Source organism: Pseudorca crassidens, chromosome 8 (genome assembly GCF_039906515.1).
Source record: "Pseudorca crassidens isolate mPseCra1 chromosome 8, mPseCra1.hap1, whole genome shotgun sequence".
In the NCBI taxonomy this organism is placed as follows: Eukaryota; Metazoa; Chordata; class Mammalia; order Artiodactyla; family Delphinidae; genus Pseudorca; species Pseudorca crassidens.
Window position 1 is genome coordinate 35,298,454 of NC_090303.1, and position 23,478 is coordinate 35,321,931.

General features: G+C 34.5%; 1 protein-coding gene across 8 annotated transcripts in view; it reads left to right on the forward strand.

Moving 5' to 3' along the window:
• TMEM196 (transmembrane protein 196) overlaps window positions 1-23,478 on the forward strand; it is a 207,032-nt gene that overhangs the window by 138,409 nt on the left and 45,145 nt on the right. The window contains exon 1 of one of the 8 annotated variants that reach the window (XM_067746197.1): window positions 15,201-16,373. The exons of 1 other annotated variant lie outside the window; for it this stretch is intronic. In XM_067746197.1, the coding sequence (XP_067602298.1) occupies window positions 16,209-16,373 (165 nt within the window). In that variant the 5' untranslated portion in view covers window positions 15,201-16,208. Of the gene's footprint in view, window positions 1-15,200; window positions 16,374-23,478 lie in introns of those variants that run through there. 6 more of the 8 variants (XM_067746199.1, XM_067746192.1, XM_067746191.1 and 3 more) reach the window with 6 other exon arrangements.

A 23,478-nucleotide genomic window follows, 5' to 3' on the forward strand; every position in this document is an offset into this window, starting at 1 on the left:
TGACTACTTACAACATGCATTCATCTCCTCTCAGCCACTGGGACTTTTTAACATTTCCAAGGCCCCTGTACCAGCGATCACATGTACCAGTTCCATCAGATCTCTTTCCACCTCCCAGGCCCCTTAATGAGCCTAAGGACCAGATTTCATAACCCAGAGAGAAATTACCTTCTTCACTATTCTTAGTCCTCATAAATCCAGTCTTTCCCAGCCTCTCTTCAACCCTTCCAAGAGTTCTCCAATTCTTCCCCCTATCAAAACAAAGCCTCCTGGCTCTCTATTGGATCAAAGGAAGTCCTTTGATCAACTTGCTCTTTTGAAAGAGGAAATAGAAATTACCTCTTATTCTTTCATGAAGAGCCTAAGGAGCAATAGAGCAAGATAATTTCTCAGTTAGTCTGTTTAGACATGAATATCTGAACTGGCTTCATGCTCTTAACTGTTCCTTCCTGAGGTGCAGTATTTCTTAAGCTTCACAACCTTCTTCAGGTCATGCACGTAGAGGAAATCATGGGAGATGTATGGCCCATTGGAGAAAGGTGGAGAGAATTTGGGGACATCTCTATGGGATTTTATTTTTTAAAAATCATTTCATTTCCTTTATACAGCATAATTTTGATTAAAAACCATTTAAAGTATTAGGGAAAATATTACATTTTGAATTTGTGTGAAATTTCTAGATATACTCTAACAAAAATTTTATGGAAAATAATATTATATCAAGGTTTTTTTCCATGAAATGGATACATAATCCCTGATCAAAATTTTGCTAAAATTCAAATTCTTGACAAGAAACTTTATTTGGATCAGTAGTTGGTAATAATTTTTTTATTTTGTTTTTATTTTTTATGTACTTCTAATACATTTTTTATTGAAGTATAGTTGACTTACAATATTATATTAGTTTCAGGTGTACAACCTGGTGATTTGCTAGTTTTACAGATTATACTCCGTATAAAGTTATCATAAAATATTGGCTATATTCCCTGTGCTATACATTACATCCCTGTATCTTATATATTGAAAAGATATATGCACCCCAATGTTTATAGCAGCATTATTTACAGTAGCCAAGATATGGAAGCAACCTAAGTGTTCATCAGTAGGTGAATGGTTAAAGAAGATGTGGTATATATATACAATGCAATATTAGCCATAAAAAAAAGAATGAAATTTTGCCATTTGCAAAGGCATGGATGGAACTAGAGGGTATTATGCTTATTGAAATACGTCAGATAGTCAAAGACAAATACTGTTTGTTTTCACTTATGTGTGAAATCCAAAAAATAAAACAAATGAATATAACAAAACAGAAACACTCACAGATACAGAGAACATACTAGCAGTTACCGGAGGGGAGAGGGTGGCAGGAGAGAAAAAGTAGGGGAAGGGAATTAAGAGGTACAAGCTACTAGATATAAAATAAAGCAGATAATAATTTTAAATCATTACTATAAATCATCATAAATGATAACATTTGAAATGTAAAAATTCTAGCAGCAATTTTTTTCTGTAATTTACAAATGTACTTTTGAATTTTTTTATGGTAACGTGAATGCTCTTCAAATTCGAGTAGATATTTTTATATCAAGTGTTTCCTAATAAACATCTGTAATTGTAAAACTGTTTGCACCTGGCTTACATAGAACTAAAAGGACACAAGAGCCACAAAAGGAATTTTCCAATAAACATGAAGACACTACTACCTAAAGCTGCACCCTTCAGAAGCTTCCACTTGGCCACCATTCCTTTTCACTGACTCTTATCACCTTGTACTACTCCACTGATCCTTAGGTACCTGGAGTAGGGTTTCTCCATGAGCCACTTTATCCAGGGAGTATGTTTGCACCTGGCTAATTAAGTAGATGTCCCAAAGATAGAGCACCTCCTTGGCAATGTTCACTATCACATACCATACCAGCAAGTACTAGATGGTACGGAATAGTCTACTGCCTGCAACGATTGCAGATTCACCCAGCACTGAGAAGTATCCAGCATTGGGTATGGGGAGTGATAAGGGTAAGAAGGAACGGTTCCATCCACCCCACTCCCCACCCTAGCAAGCACTCTGAAGCCTGAGAAGACAGATATTTCTTGGCCATATGTAATACATTTTACCATGCTGCCAAGTGGTGAAATACCAGTACCAACCTCTGACCAGCAATTTTACAGGATTCACTCTTCCTGATTGTCTCCTCTTTGATTCCTTGGCCTGGTTTCAATTTCTCAGTCCAGCACTATAAAATAAGATTGCGGTTGAATGTTCTACTTTTTAAAGAAATTCAGATTTCTCCCTTGTATGATATTGTCAAAATGTACATCTCACCACCTCTAACACTACCTTTCTAGTTCAAGCTTTTATTTACAATTGCAATAGACAGACTCCAACTGCTTCCATCCCTACCCATCCCTCAGTGGATTGTATCTGGAGTCAGCAGATTAGGAAATTGATTTTATGAAAATGTAAATCATGTCACTTCTTTTCTCAAAAACCCTCAGTTTATCCACTTAGAATTAAATACAAAATATTACCACGGTCAAGCAGGCTTAAATAATCTAGTCCCTGGCTACCTCTTCAACTTCATTTCCAACCACTTTCCCCCTAACTCACTAGGTGTTAGCCATTCTAAAAACACTTAATACTCACTTCTTCCCTTTGTCTGCTATGCTTTTTCTCCAGTTCTTCTTTGAGTTTACATGCTCGCTTTATTCAGGTATCTCTGATCGTGTGTCACGTACTGGACACTATCTAAACTACCCTTTTATCACATCATTCCCATAACTTGACTTAATTGACTTCACTATTTGAAATTATGTCATATAATTATTTGTTGACTTGTTTGTTGTTTGAATCCTCCACAGAATGTAAGCTGTTTTAGGGCAGATATTCTGTCTTATTTATGGGATATCTTCAGTAGCTAAACTAGTGTCTGGTATATAGTAAGCACTCCATAAATATTAGCCATTATTCATCGTCAGTATTATCTCATGAATCAATATTACTTTGTCCTTTTGCCCGGAAAATGTTTCCAGAGTCTGAGTCCATACCTAGAGCCCCAAGTCAAGATCTGGTGTGAGGGTGAGATTAAACTAATTAGAATAATTCAGAATGAAAATTAATTTAATCAAACTTTAAAAAATATTATGTAATATCTCTCTTCCTAACTCAAGGCCCTCATAATAAAGTTTGATCTACTTTAAATCTTCTTCTGTTATAGACAATGCCATTGTGACTGTCCAGCTAATCAGTAAACCTATAATTTTTAGTTACTGTTGGGTATGTACAGAGTTCTGAACTAAGAACCATTCATAAGTTATCAAGGAAATGTAAAAGCTACTTTTATTACTCAAGATTTTTCTTATTGAAGATAACAGGAAGTGAAATTAAATAGTAATTTTATTGGTGTCTAAGTGGCCTGAAAATTGAACAGAACTTTCAATCTTTCTTGTTTATTCCCAATAATTGGCATATTTGCTAAGAGAATATAGTGTTGACTGAGAAGAAAGGGTTTCCTTTGAAATCGCAGAAACGTTATGCTTATTCAGCACCTGTGGCATAATGATCTACTACAGTTATGGCCTATCAACCCTATCATATTATTGGATTTTTCATATTCCCTTATCATTCCTTAAGGGCAGAGGAATATGCTTTTTTTTTTTTTTTTTCCGGTACGCGGGCCTCTCACTGTTGTGGCCTCTCCCGTTGCGGAGCACAGCCTCCGGACGCTCAGGCTCAGCGGTCATGGCTCACGGGCCCAGCCGCTCCGCGGCACGTGGGATCTTCCCGGACCGAGGCACGAACCCGTGTCCCCTGCATCGGCAGGCGGACTCTCAACCACTGCGCCACCAGGGAAGCCCGGAATATGCTTTTTTACAGCTTAAAGATTTCTGATTTTTAAAAAAAGACCTGTATAAAACTTGTAATTTATTCCCCTGGCTTCTTAAGCTGGCAATATTTAACTTAACTTCAGTTTCCAAACATTATCATTATTAACTTTAATTTCTAAATTAAAGTATCATAAAATGATGTTCTCTGGAGGTTTTGAGATTTATATGCATTTTTCCACCCATGGAAAAGCACCCAGACTGCTGTGCTTTTTAGTTCCTGTTTCTTATTGTATGACTTTTTCTGATTAAAAATTAATACAAGTTTTTGTTCCCAAATTGAAAAGTACAAAAAGCATAAAGGAGAAAATAATAAACATAATAATAAACATTAGAGTACTAATAAAATGATTGTGTAATTCCTTACAGTGTTCTTTATATTCATACTTTTAAAGAAAACTAGGATTGTTTTGTTTACTTATATGATTTTTAAAGTATAGTTTCAAATCGTATTTATAGCTAGAAAACATATGATTTTAATATAATTTTAATACTATGAATTATTCTATCTTATAACTTTACAATTCTTTATTTCACTGTTAGACTTTATGTGGAAAATTGGGCTGATTTTAACTTTTTTCCTACAATAATACTGTTGTTAACATTCTTATATGTAAATCCTTTTGATCATCAATGAGTATTTTATTAGAGTAAAATGCAAAGGTTATTACTGAGTGAAAGTATATAAGCATTTTCAATACTCAATATGTATTGCTAAATATCTTTTTAAAATATCGTACCCATTAATATTTCCGCAGTATTTATGAGAATGACCATTTAACTTTACCCCAGTAACAATAATTATTATTTTAAAATATTTTTTTGCCAGTCCAATAGGAGAATTAACGACCAGCTGCACATTTTGTTTGCTCCTGAGTCTGAACATTTTTTAACGTGTTAACTAGCTATTTGTAATATTTTGTTTGGGTGTGAAAATTGCCTATTCAAACACTGTGACCTTTTAAATCAGGTTGTTTTCTTTTTGTTTGAAATAGTTATTTATATGTGAAGACTAAAACTTTATCATAAATGTTTCACATTTTTTCCAAGTATTTGTTTTAATTTTATCAAAATGAATCAGTGAAGGAAGCAAGGAGAGGCAGTCACCATGCTGATCTGATTTTTTGTAATTAAATATAACTAGCTGAAGAAGTTGAAGTGGATAGTCTTGGAAAAATAACATCGTTATCTCTCAGTTTTTCATCAGTTCTTTAATTTTTCACATATTTGTTAAACAGGTATTTATTAAGTATTTGTTCAGTAAGTTTACAAGTTAGTGTCAACTCAAAAAGCAGGAAACACGCGCTGACATAGTAAAATATACACCCAAATCTCTAGAATACATAAGATGAGGCACTGACCAGACACGCTAGTTGTAAGATAGCTGAACTTGACAGGATTCTCTTAAAACCAAAATTGTGATTATAACTACAAATTCCTCATTTGGGGGAAAATAAAAAGATAAAAACTATTAAGTCTTGTGCCTGCCCAGGAACTACTCAGCCATGTATTTTGAGAGAAATATGGAAAGCTAACAGGGGGAGCACATACATGATGATAAACCTTTGAGTGACAGGAATCTGGAAATATAGAGGCAGAAAAGCAAGAGGCATAAATGAGCAGAGGCTTGTTAAAAATGCCAAAGACAGTAAAAATGACATTTTTAGGAATGTTCAGAACAAGAAGAATGAGGCCAGAATAGGCCCACTGCTTGGGGGGAATATGACATAATAATTCTGGAAGGAACAGCTAAAGCATGGGATGACAAAAAGAAGATTCAAAAAGATCTCTACAGGAAAGCATGAAGGGCCAAAGCTAACAAGATGAAATTAGATAAGTGATAAATAAATCAACCTGTCCTTATGTTAAAAAAAAAAAATCAACTGAACAAGTGCAAGATTGGGGAAACAGGACGGTCTACAGGAAAAATACTCTGGGTTTTTCATTGATTGAAAACTCAATATGAATTTGTCTTTCAGCGTGCAGCCAAAAATGGCCACAATCATTATAGAGCACATTTACAAAAAACACAGAATTACAGAGATAATTATGCTGCAGTACTTGGCCCGTATCAGAACACACCTGTTACACTTTACACAGCTATAAATGTTTTTACTTTAGAGAAACAGGAGCAAGTTAAGACTCACTACTATCAATGACCTGGACCATTTTGAATGATCTTTAAGAGACTCAGAAATTTCTCCTGTAAATGTTGAACATGACAGAAGGCACGAAAATTGTAAACTATTTGAACAACTGTGATAACAAAAATAGGTTTTACTTGTTCTCTGTTGCTCCAGAAGATAGAACTGAGTGCAGTGGATGGAATTCACAAAAAATCTAGATGTTGGTCTAATATTCAGACTTTTTTTAAGGCATTATGTTCCTAGTCACTGCAAGAGTTGAAGAAGAGGTCAGGAATATGGTAGAAAGGATTTAAATATAGGATGAAATCTAACAAGAGGGATTTTCATGACCCTATCAACTCTACCATTCTATGCTAACCTACTTTTCATATTTGTTAATGTAACCTAATAGCTTTTTCTCATCAGTTAATCTGTTTCTGAAATAATTATATAAATAGTTGCTCAGTTAATAAATGCATAACAAAATGATTATTAAATATCTTAGCACTCATTTTTTAAAGTGTTTAAGAGAGTATCAGAAATAGGTGTGAAAACTGTCTCTTTCTGGCAGCAAAAATTTGAGCAGAACACTGCATTTCACTGAACCTCAATAGTCAAGCAGCTGGTTCTTTTTATGGTAAAAAGCAAGTCTCAGCATAAATTATTATCCGTGGTTTATTGATTAGGACAGTTGATGGATAGTTTTGTTTATTTCTTCTACATACTTGCTGATTTTTTTCTCTAGTTGTTCTAGCAGATGGGTATTTAAAATCTCCAAATACAGTGGAATTTTCCATTTCTCTTTTAAATTCTATCAATTTGCCTCATATGTTTTGACATTTTCTTTTCGGGATTTTTTACATTTATGATTGTTATGACTTTGTATTAGTTAGTTTATTGCTCTTTAAAAAAATTATGTCAGAATTTAGTGGCTTGAAACAACATTTATTATCTCACAGTTCTGGAAACTGGAAATCTGAGTGCATCTTAGGTGGGTCCTGTCTTGCAGTCATGGTGTTGGCTAGGTATGCAGTCATCTCAAGGCTTCCATGGTCAAGTATCTGCTTCCAAACTCACTCATGTTATTGGCAGGATTCAGTCCCTCCTCCTGTTGTTGGACCAAGAGTGTTAATTCCTTATTGACCATTGCTCTGAGGCTGCCCTCAATTCCTTGTCTGTGGGCCTCCTAACATATTAGCATATTACCATCAGAGAAGGCAATAGAGATGACCATAAGATGGTAGTGGTAGTCAGGGTCTTTTGTAACCTAGCTACAGAGGCGACATCCATCACTTTTATCAAATTCTGTTAGTTAGAAGTAAGTCACTAGGTCTAGTCCACATTCAAGGGGAGGAATATTTGAGTACCAGTAGGCAGAAATCATTGTGAGATGTTGTCAGAAGATAACTACCACAATCAATTCTTTAACTTAAATTTTTATCCTTTTATTATGTCCATTCCAATCTCTGGTAATAATTTTGTTTTGAAGTATATTTTATCTTTTATTAATATAGCCACTGTTTGCATGGAATATCTTTTTCCTTCCATTCACTTTCTATCTTTTTTTTTCTTTGAAGTGTATATCTTGTGTACAACATATGATTGTTTTGTTTTCCTTCTATTGTTTCTGATAATCTCTGCCTTTTAGTTTTAATTTTTATTTCATTAATGTTTAATACAGTTTTTTAAATATCATTGAATACTGTTGTGCCATTTTATTTTTTGATTGCTACTTGTCTCCTCTGTGTTTGTTCCTGTGTTTCTCCTTTCCTGCCTTTTATTTGGATTCTAAAATATTTTTTAGAATTGAATTTAAGTTTCCTATTTTACTTCTTGGCTATATTTCTGTGCTTAGTTATATATTTTGCATTTCCTTTTGGTTACATCAGGAATTACAATACATTCTTAACTTGTTATAATACACTCAGAGTCAATTATGTACTACTTCATTTAAATATGAAAATCTTGTAAACATAAAGAATCATAGTTCCCACCCTTTTCATTATAATTTATTATATATAACAATCTACATACATTTTAAACCCCACAAGACAATGTTATAATTTTGCTTTAAACAGTTAAATGGTTTGTAAAGATATAAAGAGGAAAAAGTCAAAAAGAAAAAAGTAACCTTTTTATTAAACCAGATATTAACTATTTCTGATGTTCTTTATTCCTTTCTTAGGATCTGAGTATCATTTTCCTCACTTTGAAGAACTTGTGATTTCTTACATTTCAGGGCTGAAGGACATGGATTTTTAGTCTTCTTTTATCTGAAAATATTTTTATTTTGCCTTTATTTTTAAAGGACATTTTAGCTGTATATAGAATTTTGTGCTTTTTTTCTTATTTAATCATATAAAATAAGTTATTCCACTGTCTTCTGGTTTCCATGGTTTCTGATGAGAAGTTATTGATATGACACATATGCCACTTTTCTCTTTTTGCTTTTAAGAGATGCTCTTTATCTTTAGATTTCAACAATTTGACTTGGCCTTGTGCTTTGTTGTTAGCTTCTTTATATTTTCTCTGCTTGGTGTTGATTTAGAAACTCAAATATGTGAATTTCTCCCTTTCATAGATTTGTGAAATTTTAGCCATTATATTCTGAAATATTTTTCTGTCCAGTCCTCTTTCCCCTTCTTCTTCTATTCCAGTTGTACCTATCTTTGACCATTTCATATCATTTAAGATGTTCCTGCAACTCATTTTAAAAACATTTATATTGTTTACTATAATTATTATTTATCTATATTTAAATTAACCTATGCTGTCGTGTTCATTGAGCTAAGTCCTTCCAATTTTATTTATTTTAAAATTGTATTTTTTACTTCTAGAATTTCGATTTTAAACTGATTTTATCTTTGTTATAATTTCCCATTTCTCTACTAAAATATTCACTGGTTGAAAAAAATGTTCTCTTTTAGATCATTGGGGATAATTGTAAGTACTGTCTTAAAATCCTAATCTGTTAGTTCCAACATCTGATGTATTTTCTGGTCACGCTTGATTTTTTCTCTTTTGTGAGAGAAAATGTATTTTATTTTTTGGTTCTTCATATGTTGGATAATTTTTTATTACATCTAGGATATTAGAAATATTAAGTTGTAAAGATTCTGGATTCTTCTATTTTTCTTTACTAAGCATTGTATCCTTTGTTTCAGCTGTTAATTTTTTTGGCTGTGCTGGAACTGTAAACTCCGTTTCTTGCACAGCAGCTCTGGTTTCTGTGCATATTTTTAGTCTGTTTGAGGCGAAAACCAAAAAAAACTATTGTTCACAGTTACCCATCTATGTACCATTATGATGCTCAGAATTTCTTTGTCTAGATCCGTTTCCTTCTGATATATTTTAATTCTGTTTGAAGAATATTTCTTTTAATATTTCTTAAAGTTAAGATCTCATGTCTTCACTGAGTAAATTTACTAAGTAAATTGTCTCAGCTTTTGTTGGTCTGACAGATCTGTTTCCTTTACATTTTTCAAGGTATTTTTGCTGGGAATATAATTCTAGATTAATAGATTTTTCTGATTCTTTTTAAGTTTCAGTAATTTAAATTGTCATTCACTTGTCCTCTGGATTGAATAACTTTAGACGAGAATCTGTAATTCTTTCCTCTTTTCCTCTATACATAATGCATCCTTTTTCCTCTGGCTGCTTTTAATTTTTAATCCTTATCACTGTTTTCCAGCAATTTGATTGCGGTATGCCTTGTTGTGTTTATTCTATTTGTATTTTACTGAACCTCTTGGATGTGTGGGTTTGTAATTTTCACCAAACCTGGGAAATAATTGGTCATTTTTACTTAAAGTATTTTCACATACCTATTCTTCTAGAATTTATATTATGTCCATATATCATTTCTTAATTGTTCTACAGGTAATTGAGTCTCTGTTCATTTTTTTTTTCAGTCTTTTTTTTTCTCTGTGATTTAATTTGTATTGAGATTTTTCTCTGTGTAACTTAATTTCTATTGTGTCAATGTTCACTAATTTTTTCTTCAGTGTCTAATCTAATAAATCAGTGTACTATTTTTCATTTCAGATATATAATTTTTCATCTATAGGAATTATATTTTGTTTTTTGCTACAAATTCAGTTTATGTCTTTATTACATTAATGTTTTTTTCTCTTCATCTTTGAATGTATTTCTAATAAGTCTTCAAGTGTTAACAAATTCCATCATCTCTGAAATCCTGGTTATGGATCACATTTTCCTGGTTCTTCATATTTCAGGTACTGATTAGTACAGATTGTGAGTGTTACATTGTTGAATGATAGTTTTTGTCATTTTATTTAAGATGTGCTAGACTTTGTTAAGTTACTTACCAAACAGATTGATACTTTAGAAGCCTGTTTTAAAACATTTTTATGTCAGATATAGGGTTGCCTTTATGCATAGTTTAGCCCCACTGCTTATATGTGCTCTACCTGTTTTCTCCACCAAAGGCTGAGTATTCAACAAGAACTCTCACTGGCTATTATGAACCTGAAAAATTTCCCAGACATCTTGTAAGCTTCAGATTTTAGTTCTCTGGTCATTCCATTTCTAGCCTTGTGTAGTTGCACCCCCTGATGTTGCGGCTTAGATTTAACAAGAGACTCAAGGGAGCCCTATGGAGATTTATGGATCTCTTTCTCTATTAAACACCCTCCTCTCTAGTACTCTGTCCTGAAAATACTGGGTACCTCAGCCTCCAAGAATTCTTCAGTTTGTCCCTGAATTCTGTAAGACTACTGTGCTCTGCTTGGTACCCCTCTTCTTGTAACACAGCTTGTTAGATGCCTATAGTCAAAAGACCAGGAGAGAAAACATTGCTTGACCTTTTGACCTTTTAATTTACTAACCTTATATTAGTGACTGAATTGATTATTTCACCAACTTACTTGACTATATTAAGACAGGTGGTATTTGTTTACCAGCTCCTGGATTTTCCTTTTTCCATGTATTAAAATTTCTATATATGGCATAGGGAATATAGTCAATAATATTTTAATAACTTTGTATGGTGAAAGATGATTACTAGACTTATTGTGGTGATCAATTCATAACCCTATAATTTTAGAGCCACTGGGGTTTAGATACCAATGTATCAATACTTTATTTGTGTTTCTCTTGATTTATTGTTTTATCCTGTAATTCTTTCTCTAACAAATAATTTTGAGAGGTAGAGGATGCCAATTGAGCCCCCCCCTTTTTTTTTTGCCATGATTTCCACGATTAAGAGTAAAATTTAGTGTTGCTGTATTTAATTGGGAGTGGGGATCTTTCCATCGTTTAAAAGGGCATGGAAAATATACTTTGTTTCAGCTGTTAATTTTTTTGGCTGTGCTGGAACTGTAAACTCTGTTTCTTGCACAGCAGCTCTGGTTTCTATGCATATTTTTAGTCTGTTTGAGATGAAAACCAAAAAAATCTATTGTTCACAGTTACCCATCTATGTACCATTATGATGCTCAGAATTTCTTTGTGTAGATCCAAGTTTCCTTGCAGGGATCAAAATTCTGCTCTGCCTGTCGTATGGTGTCCTAACACTGTTTATTTGAATATATTGTATATAGTAGGAGAGTAAATCCAGTCCCAATTACTCCATAAAGGCTAGGAGTGTAAATAATCACACTCTTTATTTAAAAAGTAGATATCAGAATAAAATACATAATTTGGGTTTTTTACATGCTTTAGTCATTAATAATCAAAAGATATTTCAGACATAAATGGAAAATTGTGATAAATACAATACTGAGTACTATACTTATTCTAATTAATTTTCATAAGCACTGATGTTACTATTAGATAATGACTTCTAAGCTATATTATCACTAGAAGACAAAAAAGGCAAAAGATAAATTCAGGATTAATTATCTCTTCTTCTTAAGCTTTAAATAAGGAAAAAAAGGTCCTCACAATGTTATTTCCTTTTTTCTTTTTTTAGCAAAATTACTTTATAAAGTCCTAGCTAAGTCTTAGGTATCATCATTTCTAGCCACACTGACAAGAGTATTGAAATACTAAATAGACTTGTAGCACTTAAAAACAGCTATATGATTTGTAATAATTTTGTGATTTTTATTTTTCTTCATCTTCTGTACTACACTGGTCATTCAGTGCAGTTCCTAAAATCACCATACAAATTTAGTTTATAATAGCTTGAACAGTTTAAATCAATTCTCAAAATTAATCAGTTTAAAATTTTGACCTTTTCATTTACTAACCTTATATTAGTGACTGAATTGATTATTTCACTAACTTACTTGACTATATTAAGACAGGTGGTATTTGTTTACCAGTTCCTGGATTTTCCTTTTTCCATGTATTGAAATTTCTATGTATGGCATAGGGAATATAGTCAATAATATTTTAATAACTTTGTATGGTGAAAGGTGATTACTAGACTTATTGTGGTGATCAATTCATAATGTAGATAAATGTCAAATCACTATGTTGTATACCTGAAACAAATATAATATTGTATGTTGACTATACTTTAATAAAAAAATTCTATAAATCTTATTTGGGTAAATGGATATATGAAGATCTCAGAACTCTTAGATACTTATTGGCAGAACTTAGGTCCGTAAAGAAAGCAATTACAGAGGGTTTTCTTCTGATTAGCTGGTAAGTTTAATAAAAATTATTTTGAGATTACCTATACATTCATATTCACTGTATCCTACATAAGCCAGCAGGTGGCAAACTTGAGATTTTTTATACTATTGCTCCTATTGAGGAAGTACAAGTATTGAACCATATATCTATCAACGGATCTCATGAATAGCTTTTTTATTGTACTATAACATAAGAAAAATTAAACCCTCTAATTGTAGAGCCACTGGTGTTTAGATACCAATGTATCAATACTTTATTTGTGTTTCTCTTGATTTATTGTTTTATCCTGTAATTCTTTCTCTAACAAATAATTTTGAGAGGTAGAGGATACCAATTGAGCCCCCCCTTTTTTTTTGCCATGATTTCCACGATTAAGAGTGAAATTTAGTGTTGCTGTATTTAATTGGGAGTGGGGATCTTTCCATCATTTAAAAGGGCATGGAAAATATACTTTTTCTCCCAGAACAAGTAATGTAAGATATTTTTGAAAGTCCTAACAACATTGATCTTCATGTTGTTAAATACAAACAGTAACTTGTTCATGGTAACGATTGTTTTTATTTTATTCCTATAAATATTTCTGTTTTGGTGTGACTCATTGGTAGTCATTTATAAGTGATGATGGATTTAATTTCTTATTATTTTAAATTTTTAGTGGAATATAGTTGATTTACAAAATTTTGTCAGTTTCAGGTGTACAGCAAAGTGAATCAGTTATACATATATTTATATTCACTCTTTTTTAGATTCTTTTAGTATTGAGTAGAGTTCCCTGTGCTATACATTAGGTCCTTATTAGTTATCTGTTTTATATATAGTAGTGTGTATATGTCAATCCCAATCTTCCAATTTATCCCTCCCTCTCCCCACCCCTGGTAACCATAAGTTTGTTTTCTACATCTGTAAATCTATTCTGTTTTGGAGATAAGTTCATTTGTACCCTTTTTTTAGATTCCACATATGTGATATCATACATGTATATTTGTTTTTCAAAAAATGAAGATTGGTTATAGTCAAGCATATGATTAGGCTTTGGGTTTATAAGAAAACACATTTCTAGCCATTGCATTCAGAGATGAAAATTCAATCATAATAATTTACTCATTTCTTTCTCTCTGGGAAATTCATCCATTGTTAACACTACCTCTAAAAATTAATTTTCCATCCTGTAAGTTACACTCCTTTTTATATGGCTGCATTAACCAATCTATTTTAACACTTACTATAACTTTCTCTTCCAATGGGGAAGAATATAAAAAAAAAAAAAAAAAAAGGAAAGCAGTGACTAAAGGCAAACAAAAAGTTAGGCCACATAGTTACTCCATTATTTCTACATATAAATTGGATCATTTAAATGACTTTTACAAGATTTAAATAAAATAAACTATCCTTCAGTAAAGCCAAAAACTATATGAAGGATTCTAGTGATTGGCTCTTTGGTAGACTGAGTTTTCAAGAAGTGGAAGGTGAATTCTCTAATTATTGAAAATAAACGTTTGAGGTTTTCTTCAAACATCACAGTAGCTGAAGACTCTTTAAGACTTATTAAGACTCTAATAATTCATAATTCTTCCTTGCTTTTTTTTAAGGGAAGAAGACTCAATTTTCTAAAATGTGGAATATAAATACATCAAAAGGAAAATAAATTATACTGTACATTTGAATTTAAACTCTGAAAGAAGCTCTGAAACTTAAGAAAACTAAAACGGGCACATGATATAGATTGTATATCATTCCACTTTAGTGTTCTCAGCACTGGGGCCTTAAGAAAAAAAAAAGAAGCTTCTAATCAGAGGAAACTGCCCTGCTCTAGTCAGCATGCATTGAGAGGTCAAGATGCCCTGGTCTTGTGCAATGTGTTCTAACTCAATCCTCCTTTCTTCTGTTTTCCTTCAATCCATCTCCAAGTTCCCCAGAAACCAGTTTTTGAGAAAGATGACCCATAAACATCTTCTCATCCTCCCCACTCCCGAGATCTTCCTGATGGAATACCTTGGGATTTTTCATGAAGTAAAATCAGGGACATGAAACTGGCCCCAGACTCAGTGATACCCAGACTTCTAGAGTCCCACGTGCATCAGACTACAACACAAAAATACCTGAGCCATAGTTGGCCCTTGTTCTAAGGATTCTGATGAGGTCAAACTGTCATAAACAGTTGTGCAGTGAGCCAGATTTTTGTTTTTAATAATGCCCTTTCCAATGTAGTACTGAAATATACACATCTCTTGAATATGAGTGAGAACACGCAGTCCCAGGCATGTGGTCTGGTGATGCTACCTAGAACGCGCATAGCTGCGCTGCTAGGGGAGAGCTGGGGAGGAACCGCGGGCACCTCCCCCGCAGGGGTGAGGCCCCAGCCAACTGCATCTTCCCAACCTTCAGACATGGAAGGTGACAGGTTGTGACAGCAGGGAGTGGCCAACTCCTTAAAGCAGGCTTGAGTGTAACTCTTCTTGAGAGAGGAGTTCCTTGGTGAGTGTTCTTTGGAGTCCTAGTGAATTTAGGAGTCTGTATTTTCTCCCTCCCCTGTGTTCTCTCTGCCTCTCTTTACACACTGTGCTCCCACGTCACCCTGTGTACACGCAGAAGAAAGTTTTATACAGAATGAGCCCGTGTTGACGTAGGCATCCCCTCCCCTCCCATCTGGACAGAAGCCCAGAAGGCAGCGAGAGGGGGGTTGGGGGAATGCGAAGGTAGGGATCGCTTGGATCCCTGTGGTAAGCGTCCCGAGGCGGGGCCGATCAAGGGCCAGACTAGAGTATTGGTTCTGGACCCACAAACAGATCAAGCTTTTCCCTCCTCCGTCACCCTCTTAAATCCCAATGAGGTCATTGCAATGAGAGAGAATCAGATCAAGAGACAAGGGGAGGAAGAGGACGACGACGAGGGAGAAGAAACCCAGACGGAAAAAGGCCATCAGACAAGGTCGCTTTTTCTGGCGACACAGAAACTGTGCGGAGTGTGGTGCTGAATCTCATCTGCCCGCTCAGCCTGGGGACCAAGGGACTCGTAGAAGCACTTTGTGTTACCACGAAAACAAAGGAAAGGAGACGAGAGGGAGAGAGAAGCTCTGAGCAGTTCCGCCTTGGATCTGGGGAAGCAAAGCTCATCTACTTGGCAAGGAAAGAAAGGGGAGCCTGAAAGGGTTTGGGAGGCTGAGGAGGGAGCGGGATTTCCCTGCGGAGAGTTGGGACGCGGCAGAACTCTGGACAGCGCCTCCCGAGCCGGATTCCAGGCTCGGGGCTCCGGAGCTCCGTGGCTCCTCCAGGGTTCCAGCTCCTTGTTGAAAGCCCTTTCTACCGGTGTGCTCTCCTCTCCTGGACTCCGACCACCGAACCGAACCGGGAAAATCCTTCTACGATCACTGTCCGAACGTGCCAGGGGATGGAGCGACTCTGCCTCTGACCCGGTCAGGGAAGAGGGTCTCCAGTTCTGGAAATCCAGTCCTTGTGGATAATGCTTCGCCGGTGAAGAAAGAAAAGTTTTGGGGTCTGGTAGGGGGCAGAAGGGGTAAGGAGGATAGTGGAAGAAAGAAGGTGGATGGTTGGCTTCTCTCTCTGATCTGGAAGGAATGATGACCGAGGAAGGATGTGCACCAGCGGCCAGATTATTGGGAGCCTCTTGGTTCTCTCTGTGCTGGAGATAGGGCTGGGGGTGTCCAGCGTGGCCGTAGGAGCGGTCAGCTTCAGCCTGGCCCTCCGAGAGCACAAGCCGCAGCTTGGAGACTCGTCCCCGGTATGGAGCGGGGTGTGTGTACGTTGAGCCATTTCACTCTCTCTTTACCTCTTTACGGTGATGGTCAGTGTGTGTGCGTTAGTCACTCCCTCCCTGGGGAAGAAAATTATAAATCTCCTCCGGCTTGCATGTAGGTTCATGTTGGCAGGCTATACTTTATGTTGTCCTTTATTTATTAGTGTGTTTCCTTTTTTCTTACCTTGACTTGATACCACATTAAATGGCTTTGTTTAAAGTTGGGGGGAGGGCAGTTTCCACTGGCTGAGTCTGCAAAAGCCTGCGGAATGGTGCTGATTGGGGCATCACACCTGTCAAGGGCAGACTCACTTAATTTCTTTTACAAGGAAAATCAAAATGAAAGTGTCATATCATTTTCTTATACCAGGAACAAGCAAGGGTAGAATTGTGCGTTTATTTCTGGATAACAGTGCCCAAAGTACACTAAAGGCAACACCGATATCACAAAAGGAGAAATGGGGTGTGAGTGTGAAAGGAGCATTTTATCCCAGAAAACACTGCTCTTAATTTTCCCTTGTTAGCGTCTATAGAACTCTTTTGTAAGTTCTAGGCAATAAGGTAAACAACAGATTATGATATGTAACATTCTAATTGAAGAATAACTCAGCTTAAAGAGTACCTAATGCTCAGAGAAAATGTCATAATTTTCTCTAGGTCAGAGGGCAGACCCAGTGAGCTTCTTGTTTATTTACTTTGGGTGAATCTCCAGGAAAGCTTTGGAGACCCATTCCTTCCACCAAGGATCAATAAAATAACTCAGCACTATTCCTAGTGTGAGCCTAATTGTGAAAATTAGCTTTTCTTCTGCTTTAAGTTATATATCTGCTATATCCACATCCTTCTGGGTCTCTGGCTTGATTCTGTTTTCTCAGATAGTTTAATAGGATGTTATTCTGTCACAGATAATCAGTGAGTATAATTAACAGTCATGGCTTAGTCATGCTCTAGGTCACCGAGGAAAAAATTATTTATGAGTTAAAGAATAATTCTGAAGCAATTTACTTTTGAGAGAAGTTCTAGCATTCTTAAAACTGGCATACTTGTGCTTTAGAAAATTAGTTTTTATATTTTAACTTTTCAGAGTGAAGTGTTTTTAAATTGCAGAAGTTATAAGAAGAAAGAAAAATGGTGTTCATCTCTAACATGGAATTTTTCTAGGAATCCTTGTTCTGAATTCAATAAGTTACCACCAACCTCAAATAATTACCTTTTTCTTTATTATGTAATTTTATCAATGTATATTTTAAATTTAAGTATGAAAGACTAAAAGGCAAATCTTCAACCTAGTAATTTTCCATCTTATATGTAGTAGTGATTATTTTGAGATTTGTAGTATTATTACTTTATTATTATTATTATTTAAATAGAAATTGTTAGACTTTAAAACTTCTATCAGACAATTGTCAAAATTAACTGTAATGTCAACATTTAAATCACGGGAAGAAAATGTGATCTTCTGGTGGCTTATGAGGAAGAAGCCTCAAATACTCTTCAAATCAATTCCCCTCTGAAATTCAAGAAACTGAGTAAATAAATGTAGGTTGTATCTAAATAGCATTAAAGTATCCAGTTTACCTTCAAGAATAAAAAAAAGTGGTTACATTTGCTTAGTGTCACGTAAGAAAAATAATTAAATGATTTTTTCCTTTCTTTCCCAACTATTTACCATTATCTAGGTGAGTCGACATATGTGTATGTACAGAAAATGAAAATTCTGAAGCAGCTCAGTGAAAAGCAGATAAAATAATAATACAGTCATTATCATAAAGAATTATTTCCAGTTTTAACACTTTGTTTCCTTAGAGTAACCAAAATTCACCTAGGATTCTCAAATAATAGTTTCAAATTCTATTGTCTGATTCAGTTAAAAAAAAAAAATCCATATGATTGAATGAATGGATTTAAAACTGGAGTGCCCATAGATTTGGTCACTTTTATTAACTCTACATAAAAAATCAAATTTGTGAAGATATAAATATCCAAATTTGATCTCTGTTTATCACATTATAGGCATGCTAAATTGATTTTTAAATTAATTTTTCAGAGGTCATTTGTGATACAGACTGAATTCTCTCTTAATTCTGGCGATGATGAATTCATATAACCAGTATTTATAGAGGGCTTACCATATGCAAGGTGTTTTACTATTTAACACAAAGCCTATTAAGGTGAATCAGAATGCCTAGCAGAGGAAACAAGATGGGTATGTCACAAACTTTTATCAGTAGTGAGAAATTAGTTTGACTTTAGGGAGTTACAGGAGTAGATAAAGGGGAGAGAGGAAATACCCATGGGAGAACTATTATTTTTCTCTTGATCTTTAAAGTTTATTGAAACTTGGAATTAATGTATCACAGTGTTAAGTAATGTATCACAGTATGAAATCTGGAGTTTGCCTGGGTACAAATCGCAGCTCAGCCATTAGCCATTTACTGTCTGGATGACTAGCCAAAGTTTCCTCATACTCTGTAAAATAGGGTTGCTAGAAGTCGCAAATGAAATAATGCTCTTAGTAAAATGCATGGTATGTAGTAAGCACTGAATAAATGCAAACAGCTAGTACTGGATGCATAGACTAACAGTAAAGGGCATGAGAAAGAGAAACTTTTAGGCAGCAAGGATGAAGACAAAAATCTGGGACAGGATGGGTTGTGTTTCAGGTAGAATAGGCTCTTCTATTTTTCTGGGGCTTACGTGCGTGAGGGAGAGATAAGGATGGAAAGAGTGGAAGGGACCAGACCATGGGAGGCTGCGTGCCAGTCTAAGGCAATAGATTTATTTCCTCACAGTTTTAATATAATAATAATAATAACACCAAATTTTAGTTCCCAAAGAGACTGTAGGAATATGCAGCAGAAAACTAGATTGAAAACTACTAATCTCTTTGGTATTTGGTGAATTTAAAATCTGTGTTATTTATAAACACTGGATGGGATTTTATGTTAATTAACCTTTCAGGTCATAGTGTATAATCAGAGTGTGTTTTGATTGGTGCCATGAAGTTTTTTCAACACAAATATCATTATTGCCAGATTTTGAATTAAATTTTAGAAGCCAATGGAAATAAAAACTGCACTACGAAGGGATTACTTATTATAATGGACCTCAACATCATAAGCTTTTTTCTAGGTCAAATGCACTAAGAGTTCAGGCAACTATTTGATTATTTGGACTTAAATTATTATTGGATATTTTTGGATTATTGGAAAAATTATTGGACCAAAATTTTTTTATTGTATTTTATTGTGATAAGAACACTTAAGAGATCTTAGCAAACTTTTAAATGTACAATATGTTATTGTGGACTATAGGTACAATGCTGTGCATCAGATCTCTAGAGCTTATTCATCTGATTAAATGAAATTTTATGCTCCTTGATCCATAACTCCCATTTCCTTCTCCCCACTACCCCCTGAAAGTCACCATTCCACTCTTTGATTATGTAAACTTCACTATTTTACATTCCTTATATAAGATGAATCATGCAGTATTTGTTTGTATGAGATTGGCTTATTTCATTTAGTATAGTGTGCTCAGGTTCATCCATGTTTTCACACATGACATAATTTCCTTCTGACGTTCCTTTAGAATTAAGGCTGAATCGTATTCCATTGAATGTATATACCATATTTTCCTTACATATTCATCTGTTGATGGACATTTAGGTTGTTTCCACATCTTGGCTATTGTGAATAGTGCTGCAATGAACATGAAATGCTAATATATCTTTGAGATCCTGATTTCATTCTTTTGGCTAAATACCCAGAAAAAGGATTGTTGGATCAAATGGTAGTTCCATTTTAAGTTTTTTGAGGAACCTCCATACCGTTGTCATAGTGGCTACACCATTTATCATTCTCACCAACAGTGTGCTAACGTTCCAATTCATCCACATTCTTGCCAACACTTTTTAAGTGGCTTAGAAAAAGAAAAAGGGCTTAAAATCCACAAGGTGGATGCTTATACAGACTATCTCCAGTCACTATTTCACAATCAGGCAAAGGGTACGTCCTGCGACCAGTCTAAAAGATGTGGGCAATTAGAAGGAACAGTTACTTAACTGTAATTTCATAGTGAAAGAAAGCTATAAATGCCTTATAGGATTTTGGCCGCCTCCTGATTCTTTGTTACAGTTTATATAGACACCTCCTTGAGAGCATGAAAGAATACATTATTACTAGATAACAATAAATGAACCATTGAGTAAACTGCTTTGGAAAAGACATAGGCATGGTGAAATATAATTGATGTGTAAGGTATATTGACAGGGAGTTAAATAGACAGGGCTATGTTTCCAAGCTGCTGTGGGATAGTCATTTTTCTCAGTCTCCAGTGAATCATGTATAATGGAAGTGGATTATATTTAGTGGTACACAGATCCAGGAGAATTTTATTTTGTTGCTCTAAGTTGGTACTTGAAAAATCTAAAGATTCAAATGGTGGTGTCCAGAGAAGCATCTGATACTGAGTTTTATTTGATACATACCATGCTGAATTCCATCCATCTATATCTGATATTCATTCTATAAATTAAATATATTAAAATAACTTTTCTTAGGCTCCTTACCCCACATGTAAAATAGTTTTTTTAAAATATTCAAAGTTTTTCTGGTCAAAATCATATAAAGTTTGAGCGCTTTTTATTGCTTATTTTTCTGAAGCATACTTGATTTGTACATCATAAGTTCATCTGCTTAAAAAATCCTCTACTTTAGGTGAGTGAAATTTATAGCATAATCAAGTCACATACTTAGTACGTAGACTCCTGATTCACCATGGCAACAACTCAGCCAGTGGTAAGGTTGTATTGAAATTCACCTACTGTACAATCTGACCCATACCATAGCACCACAAATGAGATGCTATGTATAAATGATAGTTGCTCAAAAATGTTATTTCTAATATTTAAGTCTGTTCAGTTAATTTAAGGAAAAACAAAATAAAGTGAAAGAAACCCCTCAAACAGTTACTTCAATTGTACAAAATTTGAAGCTAGTGTGTCTCTGGCCAGATAATACATCATTTTTCTCCAAAGTTAACATATATAATATAAAGGATGCATATAATTTGTCATGAGATGAAAACACTGCCCCTATCCTCAGAAAAAATTACAAATGAACATTTATATCCAATTTTTAAATTAATTTGAATTATATAAGTAATTCACAAATATTGTTTCAAAGGGTTAAAAAAAGATCAAAACTGAAGTTCTCTTCCCTATCACCTCATCAAGATTAGCCACCATTATAAATTTAGTGTGTAATCTCAAGATATTTCTTTATGCATAAATAGTATTGTTTGAACATATAGACTAATTTTAATATCAAGTTTCTGGATATAATAAAGCCCCTTCATGGACTCTCTAGAGCCAGGTAAAGAATATCTTCCTTATCTGAGTCACACTCTTATACTCAAGTGCTACTTGTTATCTACTCAAGTCAGGGCAATTAGATAACTGGCAGTTAGATAAGTTAGACAAGCTAAACAGTTGGAAAATGTAGTTATTATTCAAGGAATCATACTGTGTCAAAAAAAATAAAATGCCAATTTCTGGTGTTGATTGATAATGGTAAGATGGAAGAAAAATGGTGAGTTTTGCCATTATCCGATGATATTTTTTTTGTTTTAGTCTGTATTTCACCCACATGTAAGTGACATGTGTTGAAATTTCTGTGCAGAGGCCATGGAAAATTCTGCTTCAGGATTTTGGCCCTCATTCAAGGGTATAACTGGTCTTGAAGAATTTGCCATAGAAACGTGAGGGGATAAGTGATAATGATAGCATCACTCACCTATTTGTTGACAGTTTGCTCCATACAACATGATCTAGACAAAGTCACATCTTTTCATTTGGATGTTTTTGCTTAAAATGTTCAAGCTGGCTCTCCATATTGACTTAATTATTAGCCAGATCATCCAATATGTGCTTTGAATATGGCTAAGCAATTTAACTTTCCTGTATATTCACTTAGCCCTCAGATACTTAATTTTATTAGTAGATGGGAGGCATAACCCAGCCATCCAAAATTCATCCAAACCTATCTTGAAAATTCAGTAAAAATTAGAATAGATTTTGGGGTGTGTGTGTTTACACACTCACCAAAGGGGAAAAACCCCAACAATTTTCTGTTTTCTGTTCAAATGATGTTGGCTCATTCACTTACGAACTGAACAAAACTTCATCCTACTACTGCATTATATATATATTGATACATAATTCTATTCATTCAAATGGCATTTCTATACCTAAATAACTAAGCCCAGAGTTGTTCAAAATATTTAACTTTATTGTCCTAATAATTTAGTCAAATTACAAGGTGGTTACTCTGCATATAGGTGTCCATGTTGAAATACATGGACAATGGCAGATTAATTAGATGATAGTATATAAAGACTCTCACTGAGTATCATTCTAGGAGAAAAAGAGAGAAAGAAAAAACACTATGTGACTACTTTCCTCTGTGATGTATAAAGCCATGCAATCCTTGTCATGAATGCAGATCTAATCTATATATACTTTACTCATATTGAATGACAGATGGGATTCATACATCTCACTCAATATTACTGTAGCTTTGGATAACTATGTGTCTTCACTGAGTCAAGGAGTACCTATTTTACAGGTTGCTGTGAAGTTACTGTGAAGCTAAGACAATGCTTATAAAGCTGTCAGTAACGAGCCTGGCAGAAAGTAAGCCCTCAGTGAGCATTAGCCCTGTTTGGCTCCATGACTGCCTGAGACCATTAACCCACTAGTGGTGCACTGGTTCTCAACATTTCTCCAACACCCTTAATCAACTCTAGTTTGACTCATCATTTTTGTTTTTGTTTTTTCTTTTCATGTATAGTATCTAGTTAGCTTTTGATTTAATCCAGGTATATACATTAACAGCTAAAAAAATGTACCGAAATATCTACATTAGAGAAGTCATGTAAATATTCAGCTTAAAACCGAATGGGGAAACAGATGCTGCTGTAAGACACCTCTCTCTTTGTTTTTCTGTTGGAGGTGGAAAGGGTAGAAACCCTGTGATAAAAATATTTGAAAATCAGATAAGTTAGACAATTATCTAAGTTAGGCAAGTCAAACAGGGGAGGTATGGTA